Source organism: Spermophilus citellus (genome assembly GCF_964194105.1).
Source record: "Spermophilus citellus genome assembly, chromosome: 4".
NCBI lineage: Eukaryota > Metazoa > Chordata > Mammalia > Rodentia > Sciuridae > Spermophilus > Spermophilus citellus.
The window spans coordinates 171944424-171969234 of NC_138185.1; the positions used below are offsets into that span (position 1 = coordinate 171944424).

The window sequence follows — 24811 nt, forward strand, 5'->3', positions numbered from 1 at the left end:
CTCCAGATTCAAACTACAGGGCTACAGTTTATCCTATATCAACTACAGGATAAAATACACTTAGAACAAAACACTTATGGTATTTTATTTTTTGGGGGTACTGGGAATTGAACTCAGGGGCATTCAACCACTGAGCCTCATACTCAGCCCTATTTGTATTTTATTTAGGGACAGTGTCTCACTGAATTACTAAGTGACTTGCTTTTGCTGAGGCTGGCTTTGAACTCCTGAGCCACTGGGATTACAGGCATTTACCACTGTGCTGTGGCACTCATAGTATTTTAAAAGCACGTATACAATTATAAAATAGCATTAAAAAGGAGAAAAATAGCCAACTCTTTAGTCTCCTTTCCTGTTTTTTTTTTTTTTCTTAGAAGTTGTGGATAAATTAAAAAAAAAAAATTGGTAGGACACGCCTGTAATTCCAGTGGCTTCGAAGCTGAGGCAGGAGGATAGCGAGTTCAAAGCTAGTCTCAGCAATGGCAATGAGCTAAGCAACTCAGTGAAACTCTGTCTCTAAGTATAATACAAAATAGGGCTGGGAATGTTGCTCAGTGGTTGAGTGCCCCTGATGTAATTCAATGGTAGAGCATGTGTTTAGCATCTGTGAGGCCCTAACTCTTTCCCCAGCACCTCTGCCTGATTCCCCAGACATAAAAGAAAGGAAGGAACCAAATAAATTAGAAAATTAGTAACACAGAAAGTATAAAAATGATGAACATAGGATCAAAGAATTTTAGAACAGGAGAAGACCTTAAAAGAAGACCCCCCAAAAGAAACAAAATCATCCAGACTAGCCCTCATATTTAGAGATGAGAAAACTAAGGTCCAGACCTGGGAAATGACTTGCCCGAGGTAACACAGCTAATTTCCCATAAAGACAAAAGTAGATCCACTGCTACTAATAAGTTAATAGTGATAAATCAGTAGTATATAAGATAGATCAAATGAAAGTGATAAGTCAACATTATAATATAGTTTTTCCATTTTAACATATATGGAAATTGGAAAAATAGGACACCTGTTACACATCTACAGAAATAAATCCTTTTATTTTATAACATTCCTTTTCTTTTTTTAAGATGCATACAGTACTTGTAAGCCCAAGAATTCTGAGAAAAACTATAGGAGACCTGGCACTATTTTGAGAATTACATAACTGGGCAGCAAAATAACACCTTTATAAATGTCAGGACATACAGAAATAAAATTTAGTGTTTGCACACAAAAATAGGGAGGTTACATTCAACACGTTTTCTTAAACGTGTATTTAAATGTTTACTATTTTCTAAAACTTTGGTCATCATGCTTTATTATAACTTGTTAAATTTCACAATTATGCAGATAATTAAACCCAAAAGGTAAGCAAATATATCACATTAACACAGCAGCAATAGCAAGCTAATACTGCATAATCATATTAGCAGACTGATTCAGAAATACATGTTTTTCACAAATAGTACATAAAAGTTAGTTTGTGACAACATAGTTCAATGACTTTTCTTCCACGTAATAAAATAAGGCTGAGTAATGAGACATAGCAGAACATGATTACATAAGAAAAAGTATATTTTTAATTATAAATCTAATTGTACATATAGGACAACACATTGTGTTTTCTATAGAATAGTGCAAATGAGCAGAACTTTTCTCAAAAAATATTAAATGGCATTCATTCCACATGCCACTGATTTCATGAATATTGGGTTATATTAAGTATTTTAGTTTTCTAAAATTAAAATAACCTGTGATGGGCACAAGTGGTAGGGTTGATATAGGGCAGATGTGTACTCACAGACTGCAAATAAAAATAGTCATTGACTTAATTTACTGGATCTAAGTGCAGGCACTCAAAATGCAACTTTAAAAAAGTTTCATTTGTTATCATATAAACGGTTTTGTTCATCATATCATATTTCATCAAAAATTCATAATTCATTTAAAACTGTCATATCAAGCAATTCCTCTAAACTCTTTTTGATATGTGGTGGTTGGGATGCAGCCTGATTTAAGAGATTGTGACCCATCTGTGCAAAAAGTGCTTTTGATAATTTAGCTGTGGCTGTTCGGATATTTCCTCCAGCTCCAGGCAGACAGCCACTGTGTGTCATGTTTCCTAAAAGGTGCCATAAAACAACCAACACTTTCTGTTCTGTGGCGTGAGGTTTCCTTTGATAAAGTTCCATAACAATATCTGAAACACAAAAGTATGGTAAACAGCCAGGTTTTTTAAAAAACAGGTCTGCTCAATTCACAATAGCAAGACTATGGAACTAACCTAGGTGTCGCTCAATAGATGACTGGATAAAGAAAATGTGGTATATATACTCAATGGAATATTACTCAGCTTTAAAGAAAAGTGAAATACGGCATTTGACAGTAAATGGCAAATGTGAAATGCTAAGTGAAATAAGCCAATCCCACAAAACATAAGGCTGAATATTTTCTCTAATATGAAGATGGTAATTCACAATAAGGCAGGAGGCACTAGGGAAGAATAGCATTACCTTAGATTAGGTAGAGGGAAGTGATGGGAGGCAAGGGGAAGGGATGAGGGAATAGGAAAGATAGTAGAATGAAACAAACTATTATTATATGTATGTATGTGACTACATGACCAATATGATTCTGTAACATATACATTCAGAAAAATGAGAAATTATATCCCATCTATGTATGATATATCAAAGTGCATAAATGCATTCTACTGTCATGTATAGCTAATTAAAACAAAAATATTTTTAAAAAAGTATCTGAAATATACCAAGCTTCCTCTGTATGCCATTTGTCTTAAAAATTTAGGCTTCTTAAAAGAAGAACAGAGGGCTGGGGTTGTGGTTCAGTGGTAGAGTGATTGCCTAGCATGTGTGAGGCACTGAGCTCAATTCTCAGTACCACATAAGAAAATAAATAAAATAAAGATAGTGTGTCTATTAAAAAAGAAGAAGGGGCTGGAAGATGTGGCTCAAGCGGTAGCACGCTCGCCTGGCATGCGTGCGGCCCGGGTTCGATCCTCAGCACCACATACAAACAAAGATGTTGTGTTTGCCGACAACTAAAAAATAAATATTAAAAAATTCTCTCTCTCTGGAGGAGGAGGAGGAGGAGGAGGAGGAGGAGGAGGAGGAGGAGGAGGAGGAGGAGGAGGAGAAACTCTCCTACCAAAGATTGAGCTCTTTAAGAATTAGAATTCTATATCTGATAATTAGTTGGGGCAAAAGTGATAGAGAAATCAAACCTTAAATTAATCTCACTATTTTCCAAATGTAGTTAAGTAAAAATTTCTCTAACTTTAAAAAAAAAAATTAGTTGTTGATGGACCTTTATTATATTTATTTATATATGGTGCTGAGAATTGAGCCCAGAACTCCACATGTGCTAGGCAAGTGCTCTACCAATGAGTTACAATCCCAGCCCCATCTATTTTTTATTTATAGACATTTTATCAACCAAATTTGAAATGGCACTTTCCTGTAAGCATCAATATTTGATTTTAATGTCCTTTTATTTTTCCTGTATTACTTCTCCTAAAAGGAAGACAAAAAACACTTACTGGAAAAGAACAGAATTTCTTTCTTTTTTGAGGTTTGGGATAAAGCCTAAGACGCTATGCATGCTAGGCAAGTGCTCTACCACTGAACTATTTACCCAGCCCCAGAATTCTTTTTTTTTTTTTTTTTTTTTTTAATGCAATAATAGGGATTGAGCCCAGGGCCTTGCACCTGCTAGGCAAACATTCTACTACTGAGCTACATCCCCGTCTTTCTGGAATTTTTTTTGAAGAAAAATTTAGGTAGAAGTCTTAAAAGACCCTCTTATGGGCTACTATTATTTATTATTTATTTTTATCTCACAGGTGAAGTATTACATTGGTAGCTACCCTAAAATTAAATTAAAATACCCATTAGTTTATCCTTAGCTAATGAAATATTTCTGTGAAATCACAATTTAAAAATATTTACCAGTGGGCTGGGGTTGTGGCTCAGTGGTAGAGCGCTTGCCTTGCATGTGTGAGGCACTAGGTTCGAGTCTCAGTACCACATATAAATGAATAAAGATCCATCAACTAAAAAAAAGAAAAGAAAAATATTTACCAGCAAGCTTTTCCGTCATATCTTGCTTTGCCTTTCCATTTAAAAATTGAGCTTTTGTGCAAAATGGCTGTAGAAGTAAGTAATTATCTGAAGAAAAAAAAACAACACAGAAACATGTTTAAGAGTAATGAGATCTTAGTTATTTTTCATTACATAGCATTGAAAAGAAAAAAAAGAGATCATTTTAAGAATAGCAATGTGTTAACTTTTTAAAAAGATCAGTTAATAACCATTTATAATTCTCTATAACCTTAAGAACAATATTCTTATAGAAAATAAGAAATAAAAATACTTCACAGAACATTAAGGAGCTACCATGTGGTATATATAAAGAAAAAAACTACTTATCTCCTAGGCATCTAATTTAAATGATAGTATAGATTTACTAAAAAAATAGAAAAAGAATTTCTTATTGGGGGATAGTTTTAACCTGGCTGATTTTTTAGGCATTTAAGTTTGAAATAATCAGATTCATAGGAAGTTGTAAAGATAGTACAAAGAGATCCTGTGTATATTTCACCCAAAGGTTACATCTTACATTATTATAGTATAAAAACAAGGAATATATGTGTACAGTTCTATTTCATTTCATCATGTATGTAGATTTGTGCAATTATCACTGCAATTAACATATGGAACTATTCCTTCACCATTAAGATTGTCCTATGCTATTTCTTTATAGTCACATGGGTGTTAGTGTTGCCATACTGTGACAAAATAAACTTAAAAGGAGGCTCATCCTTTCAGAAATTTCTGTCCATGATCGCTTGTCCCTATTGTTTGGGGTCTGTGGCAACACAGTACCTCATGGTGGGAGTGTGTGATGGAGGAACTGCTTAGCTCATGGCAGCCAGGAAGCAGAGAAGGGGCATGCCCGATGCCTTAACTTCCTTCCTCTAGATTCTCCCTCAGAAAGGTCTCACCACCTCCCAACAGTGCTATGACCTGGGAACTAAGCCTTCAACATGGGTCTTCAGGGGACATTTAAGATCCAAATTATAAAAACGCCCATCCTCACCTCACCAACACCCTTAGAGCTTGGCAACAACTAATCTGTTTACCATCTCAGTGATTTTGTCATTTTGAGTATGTCGTACAAATGAAATCCAATTGGATATGACCTGTTCAGATGGGCTTTTTTCACCAGTATAATACCTCTAAGATCCATCCAAATTATTGCACAATCAAAAGTTTGTTCCATTTTATTGCTGAGTAGTATTCTATGGTATGGATACCCTATGATTCAGATAAGATTTAAGCATGTTCTCCAAATGTTTAAGTGTTTAAAGCCTGGTCCCCAGAGTGGTGATTTTAAAAGGTGGTGGGACTTTTAAGGGTGGCATCTAGAGGAGGTCATTACTGGCCCTGGCTTCCTGTCTCACCATGTGATTTTTTCCCTTTCTCATGTGCTCCTGCCATGATACCATCTACATGTAACACACCTAGGGGGATGCTTGCTAGTGCTGGTAACAAGCTATTTGAACTATCTGCCTCTAAAACCTGTGAGCTCAATCTCAATCTCTCCTCTCTTCTCTCTCTTTTTCCACTGGTGGGGTTCAAACCTAAGGCCCTGAGCATGCTAGGCAAGTGCTCTATCACTAAACAACACCCACAGTCTATCTTATTTTCTTTCTAAATTACCCAGCCTCAGGTATTTCATTATATATAGAGAAAATGGACTAATTCAGGAAGTGTCAAAGTTTGTTTCACTATTCACCCCTTTAATGACGTTTGGGCTATTTTCAACTTTCAGATATTATGAATAATTGTATACAGGTTTTTGTATTGTCTTAAATTTTTATTTCTTTGGGGTAAATGCCTAGGAGTGCAATTGATGGGTAATATAGTAACTGCATGGAAACTGTATGTTTAATTTCCTAGAGTGGCTGTCATCTTGTTTATATTCTCACCAGCCATATATGAGAGATCCAGTTTTTCTGCAGCCTTGTCAGTATTTGGTACTGTCACAATTTTTTAGCTATTCCAATATTTATGTACTGATTATGATCTTAATTTGCATTTCCCTAATGCAAGGTGATGTCGAATATCTTTTTATGCGCTTATTTGTGATACATATAGCCTTGCTGGTGAAATGTTTGTGTCCTTTGCCTGTTTTCTAATTATATTGTTTTTCCAGTGTTGTGTTTTGAGAGTTTTAACATATTCAAGATGTGAGTTTTTGTCAGATATATGGCTTGCAAATATTTTCTGTGTGTAGCTTTTTCTTTTGTTTACTCAATAGGGTCTTCTGCAGAGTAAATTTTTAAAAATTTCGATGAAGGCCAATTTATTTACTTTCATGGATCATGCTTTTAGTATCATGCCTGAAACTTTGCCAAGCCTTAAAGTTCTGAGGATTTTCTGATGTTATATTCTAAAAGTTTTGCAGTTACATTTTACATGGAAATTTATGATCCATTTTGAGTTAATCTTTTATCAGTTATGGGGCTTAGGTATTTAAAAAAATTAAAAACTCAAAGATATGGGAAGAGAAATTCAATTTAATGGGATAGTATTTAATCAGTAAAAACAATTCAAAATACTATAGAGAAAATAAAAATGTTATGACATTATTAAATTTAAAAAGTTGAATAAGATTTCAGCATTATAAAAAATACACGGGATCAGAAAGTATGAAAGTAAAATCAAAATAATTTGAGTGCCAAAGTAAGATTTCTTACCTACATGCTGACTTAGTGCCTGAACAACATTTGTAGCAGCAGCATAGATGCCTGGATTCTTGGAATTCAGATTATTATCCACTATTGCTGGAATTAGCATGTTGATTATAGGAGATAAGTTGTCTCTAAGTAAAGGAATCATTTTATGCATTGTTTCTAGAGCCACCAGATTTACTTTACTATTGGAATCATGAAGTCGAGATTTAAAAGCATCAAAGATCTGAAAATAAATTGGTTAAGTTATTTAAAGTATAATAATGTTTCTGTTATATTTAAATTCTCTCAGCATTTCATGGTATTTCTCTTAATTTATTTTGTTTAAACATATGAATACAACATCCTATATAACCAAAAATAATAGAAAATTTATAAAAATTTGGGTACTAAACTTAAGTGTTGAAAAATCTTAAAACAAAAAGACCACATTTCAAAAATCACCCCAAAAGGCATCCTAAAAAATGAAGGTTGGGGCTGAGGTGGTGGCTCAGCGGTAGAGTGCTTGCTTAGCACTTGAGAGGCCTTGGGTTCAATCCTCAGCACCACATAAAAATAAATAAATAAAATAAAGGTATTGTGTGCACCTACAATTAAAAAATAAATATTAAGGGCTGGGGATGCGGCTCAAGCGGTAGCGCGCTCGCCTGGCATGCGTGCGGCCCGGGTTCGATCCTCAGCACCACATACCAACAAAGATGTTGTGTCCGCCGAGAACTGAAAATAAATATTAAAAATTCTCTCTCTCTCCTCTCTCACTCTCTCTTAAAAAAAAAAAAATTTAAAAAAATGAAGATTGCAAGTGTGATTCAGTAGGCAGATGACTGCCTTCCTGTAAATATGACAAACATGCTGTTTCCTGGAAGGTTCAGGTTAGCTTGACTAACTCTAAGAACTTAAGAAAAGTTTCTATTTTATCTATATTTCTAACAGAAGTAGACATGTTAATTTTATTATAGAGGTTTGACCAAGTTTCAGTTTAGGTTTGTTATGAGACATTTTCATAGATAAATTTTTTTTTGTTTGGTGGTGCTGAGGATTGAATCCAGGCCTTTGTGCATGTTAGGCAAGCACTCTACCACTAAGCTATATCTCCAGACCGAGAATTACACTTTTATTATTACTTCTTAAACTGTTTAACCATTACTTTATACTCTTCAGAAATCTTAACTTTCATAAACTCAGGATATAGTAAGGCAAATGCTAAATAATTCTTTAAGTATGTGAGGTAAGTGAACAGCTACTCTAAGAGGCTGAGATCATTAACTAATAACTCTTGATGCTTATTTATTTACTATTTTTCATGTTAAGGATAGTCCAACTAAGTAAGAGAGTTATTCAACAGATATTAAAAAATGTAACTTCCTGGTTCACTGGAATTAAAAAGTAACTTTAAGTATGTCTGTCAAGTTTAATGCACACTATAACAATTTAAAATGGAATTTAGTTAATAAATTAGTAATAGAATTACCTGAACTAAATTCTGATGGAGCATAAATACTCTATATTCTGGTACCATGAACATTTATCAATATTTCCATTTCTTTTGCATATTGTCTTCTTAGAAATAGATATATATGGGTGAATAGAGATTTCTAACTGATACACGAAAAGTTTTAATATCTGTTCTAAAGCAATAGCAAGTCTCTTAAATCTCCATTTTTGTTTTTTGTTTTTTTTTTTTTTTTTAGAGAGAGTGAGAGAGGAGAGAGAGAGAGAATTTTTAATATTTATTTATTTTTTAGTTCTTGGCGGACACAACATCTTTGTTGGTATGTGGTGCTGAGGATCGAACCCGGGCCACACGCATGCCAGGCGAGCGCGCTACCACTTGAGCCACATCCCCAGCCCAGTCAGAAGCACTCCATTTTTGTTTTTTAATTTTTATTGATTCACTGGACATATGTTTACTGAATGCCAAGTTCTGAGAGCTCTGAGCATACAGAGATTTCAAGGAGCAATCCATCTTGTGGGAGGATTCAGAAAAATACATGATTCCTTTCTTATTTATTTTTTTTCTGGTTACTTTGAGTTATAAGATAATAAATATAGGGGCTGGGGATGTGGCTCAAGCGGTAGCGCGCTTGCCCGGCATGCGTGCGGCCCGGGTTCGATCCTCAGCACCACATACCAACAAAGATGTTGTGTCTGCTGAAAACTAAAAAATAAATATTAAAAATTCTCTCTCTCTCTCTCCTCTCTCACTCTCTCTTTAAAAAAAAAAAGATAATAAATATAAAGTTCTGAGGTTTAGGGCAATTTTTTAATATGAATGAACTTTTTTATTAGCTACAGATTTCAAATGAAAATTAGTTTTAATAGGTCCTTACCTTCACGATATTTCCAACAACAAGTTCTTGATTATTTTCAGCATCTGATAAAAGTTGCTTAATCCCATTAATACGATCACGAAAGTCTTTTGCATTTAATAAATTTGTTATGACTTTAACGTACTCAGCACTTTCTAAGGAATTATGAGGAACTGATTTTCTGGCGACTTCACGAACTTCAGTTATCTCTCTAAAGTCAAAGTAAGGTAAGTTTAATTTCCTTTTTACTTTCCCATAAAAACAACAAACTTAATTTAAAAATCTCATTAATATGTTAATTTTTTAAAAAGTTCATAAAATGATGTAACTAATGGCCATAATATCTATTTTGGGAGTCTTTAAGATCTTCCCCTGGTTGGTGATTTTCTGGGAGGACTCATAAGAGTTAGCATATAGTTTTACTCATAGCTAAGGTTTAGTATAGACATTCTAAAACAAGGAAACTAAAGAAAATATGAAAGTTGCTATATAGGATTTTTTTTGTTGTTGTTGTTACTGTTTGTTTTGTGGTACTGGAGATTGAACCCAGGGGCGATCTACCACCAGGCTATATCTCCAGACCTTTTATTTATTTTATTTGAGACAGGGTATCACTGAGTTGCCCAGGATGGTCAGTAACATTCAGTGCCCTACTTTTCCTCCTGAATAGATAGGATTTACAGTTGTGTGCCACCATGCCCAGCCCAGACAGTTTTAAAATAATGTTTAAGCTGGGCATGGCTCTTGCCTGTAATCCCAGTGGCTCAGGAGGCGGAGGATCATGAGCTCAAAGCCAGCCTCAGCAAAAGCAAGGCCCTAAGCAACTCAGTGGAACCCTGTCTCTAAAATATAAAATAGAGCTGGGGATGTGGCTCAGTGGCTAAATGCCCCTGGGTTCAATCCCCCGTACCAAAAAAAATAATAATGTTCAAAATTAAAAATAAACTAAAAAGATCATAATATTACAAAAGACTTTTTAAAATTGTATAATCAGTATAGCAAAGTTCTTAAATGGTTTAAATACGTTACAAAATTACATATATAATAATATTTATAAAAATTTTAAGAATAGTTTGTTTTTGATTGATGACATTATGAATGATTAAAATTTTCTTTTAATGTTTGTATTTTGTAAATTTTTCCCTTTAACAATATTTGTTCATTACTTTTATAAATGGGGGGGGGAGTAAAAAATTAGAACAAAATTAATCAGAGTTGTCGAACACAGGCCTAACATTGATAAGTTTAATAACACCAAAAACTTCACTACTACGCATGTAAAAGCAAGTTGCTGGGAATAAATTGCCTTATTAAATATAATTACCTCACACTTTCTAGGTCATTTACAAACTTTTAAAACCCCTTTAAATTTTGACAAATATCCTGATATAGTTCAGATAGTTCATGAAAGCACCCAAATGTGACTCCTATAACTAGAGAGTAATTTCTTTAATGATGTGGACTATCAAATGATCTTACCTTTCAGCTGAACTGAAAGAATCTCTAGAAACAGATGATGATCTTGCATTTCCAACACTACCAGTATGAGATCGCCTTCCTTTTGCTGAAGGAGTATCCAGTGGTATCTCTCCCAAACCCTGCAAGTAAACATAAAGAAAGGCAGTGTGAGAAGTCTTAAAATTATCAGTGAAATAATTTACACAAAGTAATTTTCAAAGTATCCCTGATAAAACATTTTAAGCATTTTCATATTGATATACTTTAAAATACATGACTAATAGGAAATTCAATTTTTTTTTTTGTACCGGTGATTGAACCTAGGGGCCCTTAACCACTGAAGCACATCCCCAGCTCATTTTTGTATTTTATTTAGAGATAGGGTCTCGCTGAATTGCTTAGGACCTTGCTAATTTGTTGAGGCTAATTTGCCTAAACCTCCTGAGCCCCTGGGATTATACGCGTGTGCGCCACGTCTGGTTCACGATTAGGAAATTCTATACTTGTTAAAACAAATTGTTTAAAAGTTGTTTTAGGTGCTGGAAATGTAAATCAGTGGCAAAATGCTTTCCTAACATATGCAAGGTCCTGGGTTTTGACTCCTGGCACAGCAATGAATATTTACTTTCTAGCTTGACACTACATATGTCTATTTATTATTGCAGTTGTACTATTGAAGATACATTTCAAATGATTAGCAAAGAAATAATCCAAGAAGTAATTATTTATATCTTTTATCTTCATGGGAAAATAAAGTTTGCTTTTTTTTTTTTTTTTAAAGAGAGAGTGAGAGAGGAGAGAGAGAGAGGGAGAGAGAGAGAGAGAGAGAGAGAGAGAGAGAGAGAGAGAATTTTTAATATTTATTTTTTAGTTCTCGGCGTACACAACATCTTCTTGTTGGTATGTGGTGCTGAGGATCGAACCTGGGCTGCACGCATGCCAGGCGAGCGCCCTACCGCTTGAGCCACATCCCCAGCCCCAAATTTGCTTTTAAAATTGTTTATAAAACAAACTTTTTCCACATACCTTTTGTCGTAAGGTTTTAACAGATTCCTTAATATAAGGCAAATCTCTAGATGGAACATATTTTTCAAGCATTTTCTCAAAGTTAGGATGATACATCAAGAGGAAAAGCATCTTTCGACCGTAATACCTATGGATATTTGAGATTTATGTAAATAATAAATTTATGTGAATAATTTTACACAAATAATCTCAAGTTCTATCCTTACAATTTTTTTTCAATAGAAAAAAACACCATAAACTTCAAGATTACCATTCCTATTTTAAGTTAGCCACTGAAATGTGGATATAATAACTGTATTATATTGTATAAGATTCTCCTGCTTCATTATTATAAATCATTAATAAATATATATATGTACATATATATATTTAATATATATATCATTATAATTAATATCTTCCAGCTGTATGTCAGATGGAGAGCAAAAAGCTTTAATATTGTTTAGGCATCCCAGAGTCCATATTTGAGGCTATGGGCAGAATTGTGAGTTTGGAGAAGTTATGTTTGTGCCCTAGGCTACTTACCCATTGACCTTCTGTTGCTCTCTTGCTGGCCAGATGTTCTGGTCTGAGTCAACCTTTTCTATGTACTGCTTTCTGAATCTCTCTTTCTTCTTCCCTAGTTAACTTACCTAAGTTCCATTCTTCAAAACCCTATTCTCTGCCACTTAAAATATACTCAAGGTTACATGATAAATTATGCTTGATATCTTATTAAATGATATAATAATTCCCAAACTAGGTTTTTAAATACTATATGACTTTAAAAAGAATCCTCTTAGGATAACACCTTGAGGCAAAATATCATTCTAACAATTTTTCAAATAACACCATAGTATTATTTTTCAAGGAGGTCTGGCCCTAAAATTAATTATAGTTGTACTTTTGCTTATCATTTGGAATATATGGGACTAAAACAATGAGAAGACAGTTTTTCTTTTAATATTTATGTTTTAGTTGTAGTTGGACACAATATCTTTATTTTATTTATTAATTTATACATGGTGCTGAGGATTGAACCCAGCACTCACAAGGTGAGTGCTCTACCACTGAGCCACAACCCCAGCTCCAAGAGAAGATAGGTTTTTGTGCGAGCAGAGTATAAGATGCTTTTAGGATTATCAGTATCAACCAGATCTCTTCAAATGCAATGAAATTACAGAAAGGGAGTTATGTCAGAAAATAAATATTAACTTTCCCTACAACCAGAATAAGATCTTCCACGAGTCAGGTAAGTAGCTTCTAATCACATAGTTATATAATTATATATTACATCTATAATTATAGTTTCTTTTTTTTTTTTTGATACCAGGGATTGAACCCCAGGGGCACTTAACCACTGAGTCATATCCTCATCCCTTTCTTATATTTTATTTAGAGACAGGGTTTCACTGAGTTGCTAAGTGCCTTGCTAAGTTGCTGAGGTTGGCTTTGAACTCTTGAGCCTCCTGCCTCAGCTTCCCGGGTCGCTGGGATTACAGGCGTATGCCACCATGCCTGGCTTGTAATTATAGAACAATTTTGACTTTTAGTGTGGAGTATTAAGGACCACAGACAATGTAGGACCCAACAATACAGGAAAGGCTACAACAAACAAGTCAGCAAATAATATGGGCAAAAATGTGAGAAATATTAACTCAATAAAACTTTTTAAAAGTTTTTATTTGTTCTTTTTTGTTATACATGACAGTACAATGTATTTAGACATATTATACATACATGTAGCATAACTTCTCATTCTTGTGGTTGTATGTGATGTGGTTAACTCAAAAATTAATTGTAACCAGCCACCTTATAACTTTAAAACTTTAAATAAGATCTTTAAGAAGGCTTACTATGCCATTAGAAGACTTACTATGCTGGGGGTTAGTTCAGTGGTATGTACTAGGCCCTAGGTTCAAGTCCTAGTAATAAACAAAGAGAAAGATTTAATAAAGATGCACAGAAGTCAACCACTAACAATCTTTTGTTGTTGTTATTGTTGTTCCTAACTAGCCAATTATCTAACCCTCTAAATTTTTTTTGAACATTAATGTGGCATGCAGAAGTTCTTAAAACAGTTCCCCCAAAATGCTTTACTTGAATCCCTAGAGTTTATGAATATGATAAGATGTCATTGCTGGACTTTTGCTATGCTAATATGATATAGTTGACCTTAAAATAAAAACATGATCTGGATGGATCTCATCTAAACAAATGAGCCCTTAAAGCAGAGAGATACCTGATGATGGATGCAGAAGAGGAAGACAGAAAGATTCTACACATGAGAGCTCAACATATTGTTGCTGGTTGAAGATGGAGGAGGGCAGCGTGAAAAGAAATGTTGGTGGTCTAAAGGAGCTGAGAGAAGACCCTTTGTGACAGCCAAAAGGAAAAGGGGACCTTAGTATTGTAATCACATGAAACTGAATTTGGCCAACAATGTAAAGAAATTTGGAAGTGAATACTTCCACAGAGCCTCTAGATGAGAGCCCAGCACTGCCATCACCTTGACTTTGGTCTTGTGGGACCTTAGGCAGGAAGCCCTGCCCAGTCATGCCAGACTTCTGACCTGAAGAACCATAAATTAAATAATTTACATTAGTGTAAGCTACTAAATTTGTGGTAACCTATTAGGTAGGAATAGAGAATAAAAATATTTATTTTTTAAAATTAGTTTTTGGTATAAGAGTTTCATAAGATTAACTTCAGTTACTTAAAGTAATGGACTATTTTGTCCTAAAAATGTTAAAACATTTTACAGTCTTCTTTAATCTTTATGAAAACTCAGGACCCTCTTCTTTTTTAATTACCTTCATATATTATTGCCTTAAATTTTTAGACTTTTTTATGGGACACTATTGGTCACTTGGTCCAGGCCTCCTAATATTCCAGAAAAGGTAACAGATTAACAAAGGTTGAGAGACTTGCTAAAGGGCAAACAGACTACAAATTTAACCTAGGCCTCTCACTAAATCCAAAATTTCTTTAACCACCACAGGCATTATATTATTCCACATCCTAATTTTTTTGTCATGTTTTTTTCTTTTTTTTAGTTGTTGATGGACCTTTATATGCAGTGCTGAGAATCGAACTCAGTGCCCCACACATGCTAGGCAAGCACTTCACCACTGAGTCATAACTCAGCCTTTTTGGTCATCTTTTGCTGATTATTCTTAATTTTCATAAAACTGTTCTTGGTACAACCATCAGAAATTCATAAAGTTTTTAAAGTACAAATACTTCATTTTTAAGGGGATAATACATTATTATGCATCATTCCTGTATTTTTCATGTGATTTTTCACTTGATTTTCACCTGATTACTTGGAAAATTAACTTACATTTGCCCACAATGAAGCTCTTCTGCCATTTTTATGCCCACTCATAGTCTTGTCTCGTTTTTATGAAGTTCATACCTGTGACTTGCCATCTCACTACCCTGATGTATTGTCATCCGTAAATTTGGAGAATTCACTGTGCACTCCCTCAAGATCATTTACAAACTGGTTAAATAAAACCATTCCCCAGCACCAATCCATGGGTCCCAATTTCTCTATTTAGACAAATGTTTATTCTCTTTTAACCTTTGTTTCCTACATCTTAGCCCTTACATTAATAGGTACAGTGGATAGTATTAGTAGCTATTCACCTGGTTTCTTGTGAGCTGTCTTGAGCAAACTTAGCAGCAGCTGGTAATAAACGTTCAGCCATATCTTTTGTTCCAGATAAAATACGTTCTGGTTCCATAAATTCTACTACATCTGATAAATGCTGGGCTGTACATCTTCTTACTGCAATGTGTAAATGGCTACAAGAAAACATGACGTATTAAAATTAAGTGAATATATAAACTATTTTCCAAAGATATATCTTAAAGTCAAATGATTTAATAGCTCATAGTAATCACTTTGGGAGTCTAAAATGATAAATTATTAGCATTAGTTAACCCTCCTCAATAAGTTAAAACAAAGTCATTATCACTTATATTTATTTAGTTCAGATCTACAAATATAAATAACATTATAAGAATAATTACACTATGATTCCTTTTATGCTTATCATGTAATATGATCTTAAGCTCACAGAATTATTCAGTTTTTTGACTGAAATAATACAAAAATTTGTTTTTCCTACCTCTACCCTGAATTACAGATTCTTTCATTTGTAGTTTAAGGACATGTCAAGATTATTTTGAGTATTACCTTTGTCCTCCATTGATAAGAGAAACAACTGCACGTGCAGGAGTTACATTATTAACCATAGCTCTCAATGCTTTATCAACATCTTCTCTTATAAATGTATTTGATTCTCCAGCCTTGTGCAACAAAACTTTTACTGTAGTATCTAGTTCTTGATCCATACTCTTTTTCAGATACGTGAAAAGATCACTTAAACAGACCACAGCAGCACGAGAAACTCCAGAGCGTAAATTTTTCACCTAAAATTTTTTCAAAATATTTTGAAAAAAAAATTCTGTAAGACAATCAGTAATAATGACTTTGAAATGAATTTTAGTATGAAAGTAGTAACATTTTATTATGTATTATCTTACATCCTAAAAGTCAGTGTCTAATCAATTTCTTTTAAATGTTGCAAATTAAGACATGGATTGTTTTACAGATAAGCCTACTCATATAGTACAGAGTTGTTAAAAATTTTAAAGGTCACATATATATTTATTCTTTGTTGTTTAAACTATCCCTAAGTTATCTGAAAAATGTTTACCTCTTGAACTACAGCAAAAGTTGTTTCATGCAACTTTGTGTTCAATATTTCAGAATGAAAAGCAGCTAAGCATCTAATAAAGTTCAGTCCCTCAATTTTCTTCTCCCTATGGGAAAAAGAAATTATAGAATCATTTATTAAAGGGGTTCAATGGTAAAAGATCTCAAATATCTTTCTTTTTTATGTATGGAATATTGCCAATAAAAAGACTTTACCTATTTTCCCTTACTATTTACAAATTTCAATAAAAAACATAAATATCTTTCAAGACTGAAAATCACTACTGATAGCTCATAAAGGAACATTCCTCCCCTAGCATGAACATCATATTCTTTATGAAAAGTAGAAAGAGAGAAAGGAATGACAGACAAAAGTTGAAAGAAGTTGTAAATCAGGAATAGAAGAAGATCTGGGCATGGTGGTGCATGCCTATAATCCCAGTGACTCAAGGAGCTGATGCAGGAGGATCACAAGTTCGAGGCCAGCTGTGCAATTTTGTGAGACAATGTCTCAAAATTAAAAATAAGAAAAAGTGTTGGGTGTGGCTCGGTTGTTGAGCACCCTTGGGTTCAGTCCTTAGTCTCTCTAACACACACACACACACATTTACCACCTGTGAGCTCACTGATTAATGTATAACCCAAGAGCAGAAAACCACTATTAATTATTTCTACAACTTGTATTTGTTTTTCACTATCTAACCTATTTAATGAACCAGATAAATAGTAGGTGGACACCAACAAGAGGGTGGAAATCAATTATGATGTGATTTAGGTATAATATTTTTTTTGCGGGGGGTGGGTGGTGGGAGGGTAGGTACTAGGAATTGAACACAGAGGCATTTGACCACAGAGCCATATCCCCGACCCTATTTTGTATTTTATTTAGAGACAGGGTCTCACTGAGTTGCTTAGCAACTCACCATTGCTGAGGCTGTCTTTGAAGTCACAACCCTCCTGTCTCAGCCTTCGGAGCCTGTAGGATCACAGGCCTGCGCCATGGCGCCTGGCTTAGGTATAATAGTTCTAATGTGATATTTTCCATCTTGTTTGCTTGAAGAATATGAGCTAAGAAGAGTTTCCTTAATTGGTTGCATGTGGTCATTTTAAAAAGCATTTAAATTCTCTGAACAAGTTATGGAAAATGGAGAGAAAAGACCAAAAATCAAACATGTTAAGAATAAACCTATTTAGTAGCTACCTAGCTCAAATTTTTCATATTTTAGGTAAGCATAAAACAGTTTACTGTACAGTTTAGATGCAGAAAACAACCCAATTCTATACACAGAATCAGAAAATAGAAAGTGGAATCAAGAAGGAATCAGTGTAACCGATGTGATTCTGAAATCTGTATACGGGGTAAAAATGGGAGTTCATAACCACTTGAATCAAATGTATGAAATACGATATGACAAGAGCTATGTAATGTTTTGAACAACTAATAATAAAAATTTAAGAAAAAAGAGGGAAAAAAAAGAAGGAATCAGAAAGCAAATAAGTTAATGGTGACTAAAAAAATTTAAAAAGTGTTTGGTGTAATTTACTAGTAAAATCATCTGAGCCTCCAGTTTTCCTTGTTGAAATATTTTAAACAAAAATTCAATTTCCTTATAGATATGGGTTATGTAAGCTATTTTTGCTAGAGTTTTGGTAGTGTTTTTGAAGGAAATTATCCATTCACCTAAGTTGATAAATTTATAGGCATACAACCATTTAACAATATTCCTTTTTTCTTTTTTAACAGCTACATAATTAGTAGTGTTTTTTTTTTTTTTTTTTTTTGAGATAGGGTTTCACTAAGTTGTTCAAGGCCTTGCTAAATTGCTGAGGCTCGCTTTGAACTTGCCATCTTCCTACCTTAGCCTCCCGAGTCTTACAGGGGTACATCAACATGCCCAGCCTGATATCAGTTCTTTCTTTTCTGATGTTCAAAATTTGTTTCTTCCCCTTTTTTTCTTATCTAGACTGAATAGAAACTTACCAATTTTATTTATCTTCTCCAAGAATCTGCTTTTGACTCCACTTTCCTCTAATTTTAAACTATTTTCTTATTGATTATTACACTGATCTTCAGTATTTCCCTTCTTTGCATATTTTGGGTGTCATTTGCTCTTCTGTTTCTAGTGTCTTAGTGTGAAAAGTAAGGCTACAGATACAGAACTATTCTAATTTATTTATATTCCTATGAATTTTGATTTGTGTCATTCTTTTATTTCATTAAATTTAAAATACTTTCTATTTTCTTTTTTTTGGTTTATCTCTGACCCTCAAGTTACTCATCTATGTTTCTTCCCAAATAGTTGGTACTGTACTAATTTCTAATTTAATCCCAGAGAACAAAATTTATATAATCAGATTCTTTTTAAATTACATGTGTTGAGCTCAGCAGAATACCATTTGCCTATAGTCCTGGTATTTGGGAAGCTGAGGCAGGAGAATTGATCACTTAAATCCATGATTGGTACCAGCATGGACAATGTAGTTGTTGAATTTTGTTGTTTTAGGTAGAGTGTTCTACAAACTTTGATTATGTCAAGTTGGTCAAAAGTAGCCAAGTTTTCTATATGCTTAACAATTTTCTTTTTACCTATTCTATCAATTAATGAGAATTAGTTGTTAAAAGCTCTAACTATAACTGTGGATTTGTTTATTTCTCCTTGTAGTTCCGTCGATTTTTGCTTAATGTAATTTGAAGCTCTTTTATTTGGTAAACAAATGTTCAGGATTGCTATGTCCTTGTTGTATTAAGCCTTTCATGATTATAAAACAACCTTCTTTAGTCTGGATGTGGTTAGATAATTAAAATTCTAAGATGGCACCCATAATTTCTGCCCCCTGATACAAATGCTGTATAATATCCTCTGTGAGGGTAAATACCATGGGCTGTCATTTCCCATAGTCATACTAAGATGGAAAAAGAGATTTGCAGATGTAATTAATAATTAAGATCCTTAATCAGTTGATGTTGCATAATCAAAAGAGAAATTATTCAAGACAGGCTTTACTTCATCAAGTGATGTCTTCAAAGAGATCAGAAGCAGATGCAAAGATTCTTCTCCTGGATTTCAACAGTACATTGCTACTGGGTGTGGTGGGGTATGCCTGTAATCCCCCTGGTTTAGAAGGCAGGAGCATCACAAGTTCAAGGTCAGCTTCAGCAGCTTAGCAGGGCCCTAAGCAACTTAGAGAGACCATGGTTCAAAATAAAAAATAAAAAGGGTTGGGGATATGGCTCAGTGGTTAATAACTCCTGGGTTCAATCTTTGGTACCAATAAATAGATAAATACATACATATATACATACAAGTAAACTGCCACGTTGAGAGCATATGTTTCATATACTAAGTATGAAAGGTTGACCTCTAGAGACTCAGAGAGTTCTTGACAAACAGCTGGCTAGAAAATGAGTCTCACAGCCACAGGAGCTGAATTCTCTAACCAATGATCTTAGTTCAAAAAAGGACTAGGAGATGAGATTGCATCCTCAGGTAAAAACCTTGATTTCAGCCTAGTGAAAACCTGAGCAGAGGATTCAATTAATTCATATCTAAACTCCTGACCCTGGAAGCTGTGAGATAATAAATTTATGTTGTTTGAAGCTTCCAAGTTTGTGGCAATTTGTTACAAACACTATAAAATAAATATATCTGTTAATGTTCTTTGCTTTAAAATATACATTGATAGTAACATAGAAATGAAAACTGTATTTTTCTGTTAGCATATTATAGAGCTTTTTGTGTCTCTCTTATTAACCTGTTTGTGCCTATTAATCTAAAGTAAGGTTTTTATAGGTAGCACATAATTGAGTCCTGCTTTTATTATAAAATCCAATCTCATATGGCATTTAGTTCATTTAATGTGATCATACTTATATAGTTCCTTTAACCCTACTACTTTGCTATTGTTTTAAAAAATATATATTGTTCTAATTGTAGATGGACACAATACCTTTATTTTATGTATTTATGTAGTGCTGAGGATCGAACCTAGTGCCTCACACATGCTAGGCAAAAGCTCTTCCACTGAGCCCCAACCCCAGCCTGCTTTTTAAATTTCTCTCATCTTTGATCCTTTTGCCCTTTTTGTTTGATACTTTTTTTTTTAAAAGAGAGAGAGAGAGAGAGAGAGAGAGAGAGAGAGAGAGAATTTTAATATTTATTTATTTATTTATTTTTAGTTTTCAGCGGACACAATATCTTTGTTTGTATGTGATGCTGAGGATCAAACCCAGGCCGCACGCATGTCAGGCGAGCGCGCTACTGCTTGAGCCACATCCCCAGCCCAGTCTGTCTAAGTATTTTTATAATTATGTTTTACCTCTTTTGCCATACTAACTACACCCGCTGTAATACTGTAGGGGTTGCTTATGAGTATATAGTACACATTCTAACTTACCATCATCTACTTTGAAAGTAGTGATATGTTATTTCACACATGAAACTAACAATACTTCCAATTTTCCCTTCTAGGCCTTCGTATTACTGTTATTCATTTTATTTCTATATGTTATAAACCCCACAATTATGTTATTTATTTAAAGTCAAGTATCTTTTAAAGAAATTTAAATTATAATAAAAATCCTTTGTATTTAACCATTCAAGTCCCCTTTTCCATCTGGTATTATTTTCCTTTTTTCCCAATGACTGTCCTTCAAACCTTCTTGTGGGATGCAGATCTTGGTAATGAAATACTTTCTATAGGTCTAAAAATGCCTATATTTCAGTTCTTTTATTTTTGGAAGATATTTTTACTAGTAATGATAACGTAGTTTATCAGTTTTTCCTTTCTGTGAGGATCTTGTTTCCTTGTTTGTTTTTTGTGTGTATGTGTAGTGATATTTATGAGTAGTCCGATATGTGTATTTTTCTATGTGTCTTTTCTTTCTACTTTTAAGATATTCTCCATAATTTATTTATTTATTTTAATTGTTGATGGATCTTTGTTTTATTCATTTATTTATATGCATCGCTGAGAATCAAGTCCAGTACCTCACACATGCTAAGCAAGAGCTCTACCATAGAGCCACAACCCCAGCCCCTCCATCATTGATGTTTTTTTCAAATTTATTTTTTAGTTGTACACAATACCTTTATTTTGTTTATTTTATTTATTTTTATGTGGTGCTAGAGATTGAACCCAAGGCCTCCCATGTGCCAGGCGAGCGCTTTACCACTGAGCCACAACCCCAGCCTCCATCATTGATTTTGAGTAATCTTATTATTATAATGTATGTTCTAGGACATAGTTCTTTCCATGTTCTTCTGCTTGAACTTCTTTGATCTCTTGGTTAACAGTTTTCATCAAATTTGGACACATTTTGACCAGTTTTTCCTTAAAAAAAAAAAAACAAACAACTTTTTTTCCCAGCATTGGATATTAAACCCAGGGTAGCTCTACTAATGAGCTGCATCCCCAGCCCAAGAAACTGGGATTATAGGTGCATACCACTATGCCTGGCTCAAATAGTCTTTTCTATTCTACTATCTGGCAATTCTGGATATACTCACATTAGGCTGCTTTTAATTGTTCCACAGTTCACAGATTTTTTTTTTTGTTGTTGTTCCTTTCTTTTCCATCTTTTTTATTTTATTTTACTTTAGATACTTTCTATGACTATGCTTTCATATTCACCAATCTTTTTTCTACAATATCTAATCTAATCTTCCATTAATGCATGGAGGTACACTTTTTATTTCAGACATTATCTTTTTTCTTTTTGGTACTGGGGATTGAACTTGGGGCACTCGATCACTGAGCCATATCCCCAGCCCTATTTTGTATTTTCTTTAGAGACAGGGTCTCATTGAGTTGCTTAGTTCCTTGCTTTTGCTGAGGCCTAAATCCTCCTTTGAACTCGAAATCCTTCTGCCTCAGCCTACTGAACCATTGCGATCACAGGTGTGCGACACTGCGCCCAGCTTCAGACATTGTTATTTTTAACTGAAGATATTAGATTTTGAGTTTCTTAAAATTTTCTATATCTTTATTTCCTCAGTCTTTCTTTTAGCTTAACATTTGGAAGACAGATAGTTATAATGTATTTGTCTTAAATCTATTATCTGGGCCAATTTTAAATTTGTTTTGTTAGCTTTTTGTCTTCTTCCTATACGTTGGATTTTCCTGATTCTTTGCATGCTTGGTAATTTTTTATTGGGTATCAGATGGTGTAAATTTCACTTTAGACATTTTTACATTCCTAAAATATTCTTGAGTTTTTTTCCTGAGGCTGGACACAATTTGATTTCAGGTCTTGTTTTTAAGCTTTGTTAGGTGGGACCAAATCAAACTTTAGCGCAGTATTTATTTTACTGCACTAATAAAGCAAACCTTCCTGAATATTCTATTCAATGCCTTGTAAATTATGAAATTTTCAATTTTGCTTGTGGGAATGAATATATTCTTGATCTTATATATGCTCTAGAGATTATTCCTTATAATTTTTTTGAGTGGTTTTTGTTCTGGCCTCAAGTAATTTATTCACATACATTCCTGACCAGTTGAACATTTGAGTAGAATCCTCTGAAGATCTCTGAAGTTCTTTGTCGTGCTCTCTCCTCTCTGATATTCTATCCTGCAAAGTCTAGTCACCTAAATTTCCCAAATGACAGGAGGAGGAGTTCCATCTCCATCTCTAATGGGATATGTCTGTTTTTTTCCACTTTGAGCAGTGACCTGAAAACTTTCTCCAGGAAGTAAGCTGAAGCAAAAGTGGGGGGCTGGGGATGTGGCTCAAGTGGTAGCGCGCTCGCCTGGCATGCGTGTGGACCCGGGTTCGATCCTCAGCACCACATACCAACAAAGATGTTGTGTCCGCCGAGAACTAAAAAATAAATATTAAAAAAAAAAAAGTGGGGCTTGTTTCCCATCTCTCAGGGATAACTTTCATTGCCTTGTGAACAATACCTTGAAAACCACTGTTGCATATATTTTGTATGTTTTTCTTTTTAAACTTTCTTTAATTCTAAGGGCGAATCTACTGCCTGTTAATCCATCTTGGCAGGAAGTAAACTTTAGGAGTTCTTTTATGGATAAATTAAATTGAAGATGCATACTGGCATCCAAGTAAAAGTGTCAAACAGGCAGGTGAGTTACTTCTTCCTTTTTTCCAGCTGTATTGGGAATTGAACCCAGGGATATTCTACTACCAAGCTATATTACCCAGTCCCACCCCCTCCCCCTTTAAATTTTTCAGACAGTCTTCCTGACTTGCTGAGACTGATCTTAAACTTGCAATCCTTCTGCCTAAATCTCCTGAGTTGCTGGTGTGAGTGTGAGTCACCAAGCCTAGCCTGGATTATTTCTTGAGTGTATAGTTCAGGAAGATACCAGAGATCCAGATACACATTTATAAGAAATAAGAGAATGGATGGAATTTAAAGCTATCACACTCAATGAAATAATTTCATGGACCAAACTTGATCTTAGTATGCTTTTTCAAATAAGTTTTTATAAGTAAAATTTTTGTAAGTTTTATTAGAACACTGAATGTTCATTTCTTTTCATATTGTCTAAGGCTGCTTTTGTACTACAACAGAGTTGAGTACTCACAGCAGAAACATCTGATATCTAATATATTTATTAAGTGTTGTTTATAGAAAATGATTGCCAGTAAAATACTGCCCCTAATACACACAATAAATGTAGACTTGAGAACACCAGTGGATCGATTTCTATAGCATGCATAAATTTCAAAGCGGAATAAAGGGAATAAAGACAAAGCGGAATAAAGGGAAGAGGGGATGGAAATAGGAAAGATAGTAGAATGAATCAGATATAACTTTCCTATGCTCATATATGAATACTCAACCAGTGTAACTCCACATCATGTTCAACCACAAGAATGAGATCAAAATTGTAATGGGTCACACCCCATGCATGTATAATATGTCAAAATACACACCCTACAGGAAAAGAATCAGGAGACTGATTTTTAAGGGGCAACAAAAAAGAAGTATATCAAGAAGAAAAGAATGTTAACTGTGTCAAATGCTGCTGAAAGGAGAAGAGGAAAACCGATTAATGAACAGGGTAGATTTAGCAAAATGCTCACTTTTGCCATCTTAGAGATGTGGTGGTTGAGGTGGGGGTGGTGAAAAGACAATTAAAAGTAGTCAATTAAAGAAGGCTGAGAAGAGAACATGATGTTAAAAAGCAGAGACAATGAGGACTTTTTTTTTTTTCCCCAGTACTTTTGAGGACTTTTAGTTAAAAAGTGTGGGTTGAGGTGACAAATAGGATGAAGAAGTGCAGTTTAGGGAGGTAGTTTGTTTTTAAATAGGAGATATAAATTATAGCATACTATTTTTTTTTTTTTTTTTTTTTTGCTGGGGGTGTGGGTACTGGGTATATCAAACCTAGGACCTTGCCCATGTTCTACTACTGAACTATAGTCCTGTCCTACTTATATCACATTTTTATGTTGATGAATATGATCTAACAAAGGCACAACTAGTGATGAGGCATAGGATGGGACTGCAACAGATAAAGGAATAGGAGAGAAGACAAAACAAAGGAAGTCTTCAGCTAGTGGATGCTCAAGCTGAA

The 24811-nt window shown here is 34.2% G+C and overlaps 1 protein-coding gene across 3 annotated transcripts in view; it reads right to left on the reverse strand.

Moving 5' to 3' along the window:
• Window positions 1-859: 859 nt before the first annotated feature.
• Window positions 860-24811, reverse strand: part of TOGARAM1 (TOG array regulator of axonemal microtubules 1) — a 98348-nt gene continuing 74396 nt past the window's right edge. For 2 of the 3 annotated variants that reach the window (XM_081292175.1, XM_081292174.1), the window contains 9 exons: window positions 16269-16374; window positions 15746-15981; window positions 15193-15351; window positions 11563-11689; window positions 10558-10676; window positions 9100-9289; window positions 6776-6995; window positions 4095-4181; window positions 862-2194 (listed from right to left, as the gene is read on the reverse strand). In XM_081292175.1, coding sequence (XP_081148301.1) covers window positions 1929-2194; window positions 4095-4181; window positions 6776-6995; window positions 9100-9289; window positions 10558-10676; window positions 11563-11689; window positions 15193-15351; window positions 15746-15981; window positions 16269-16374 — 1510 coding nt within the window. In that variant the 3' untranslated portion in view covers window positions 862-1928. Of the gene's footprint in view, window positions 2195-4094; window positions 4182-6775; window positions 6996-9099; window positions 9290-10557; window positions 10677-11562; window positions 11690-15192; window positions 15352-15745; window positions 15982-16268; window positions 16375-24811 lie in introns of all 3 variants that reach the window. The other variant, XM_081292176.1, reaches the window with a different exon arrangement.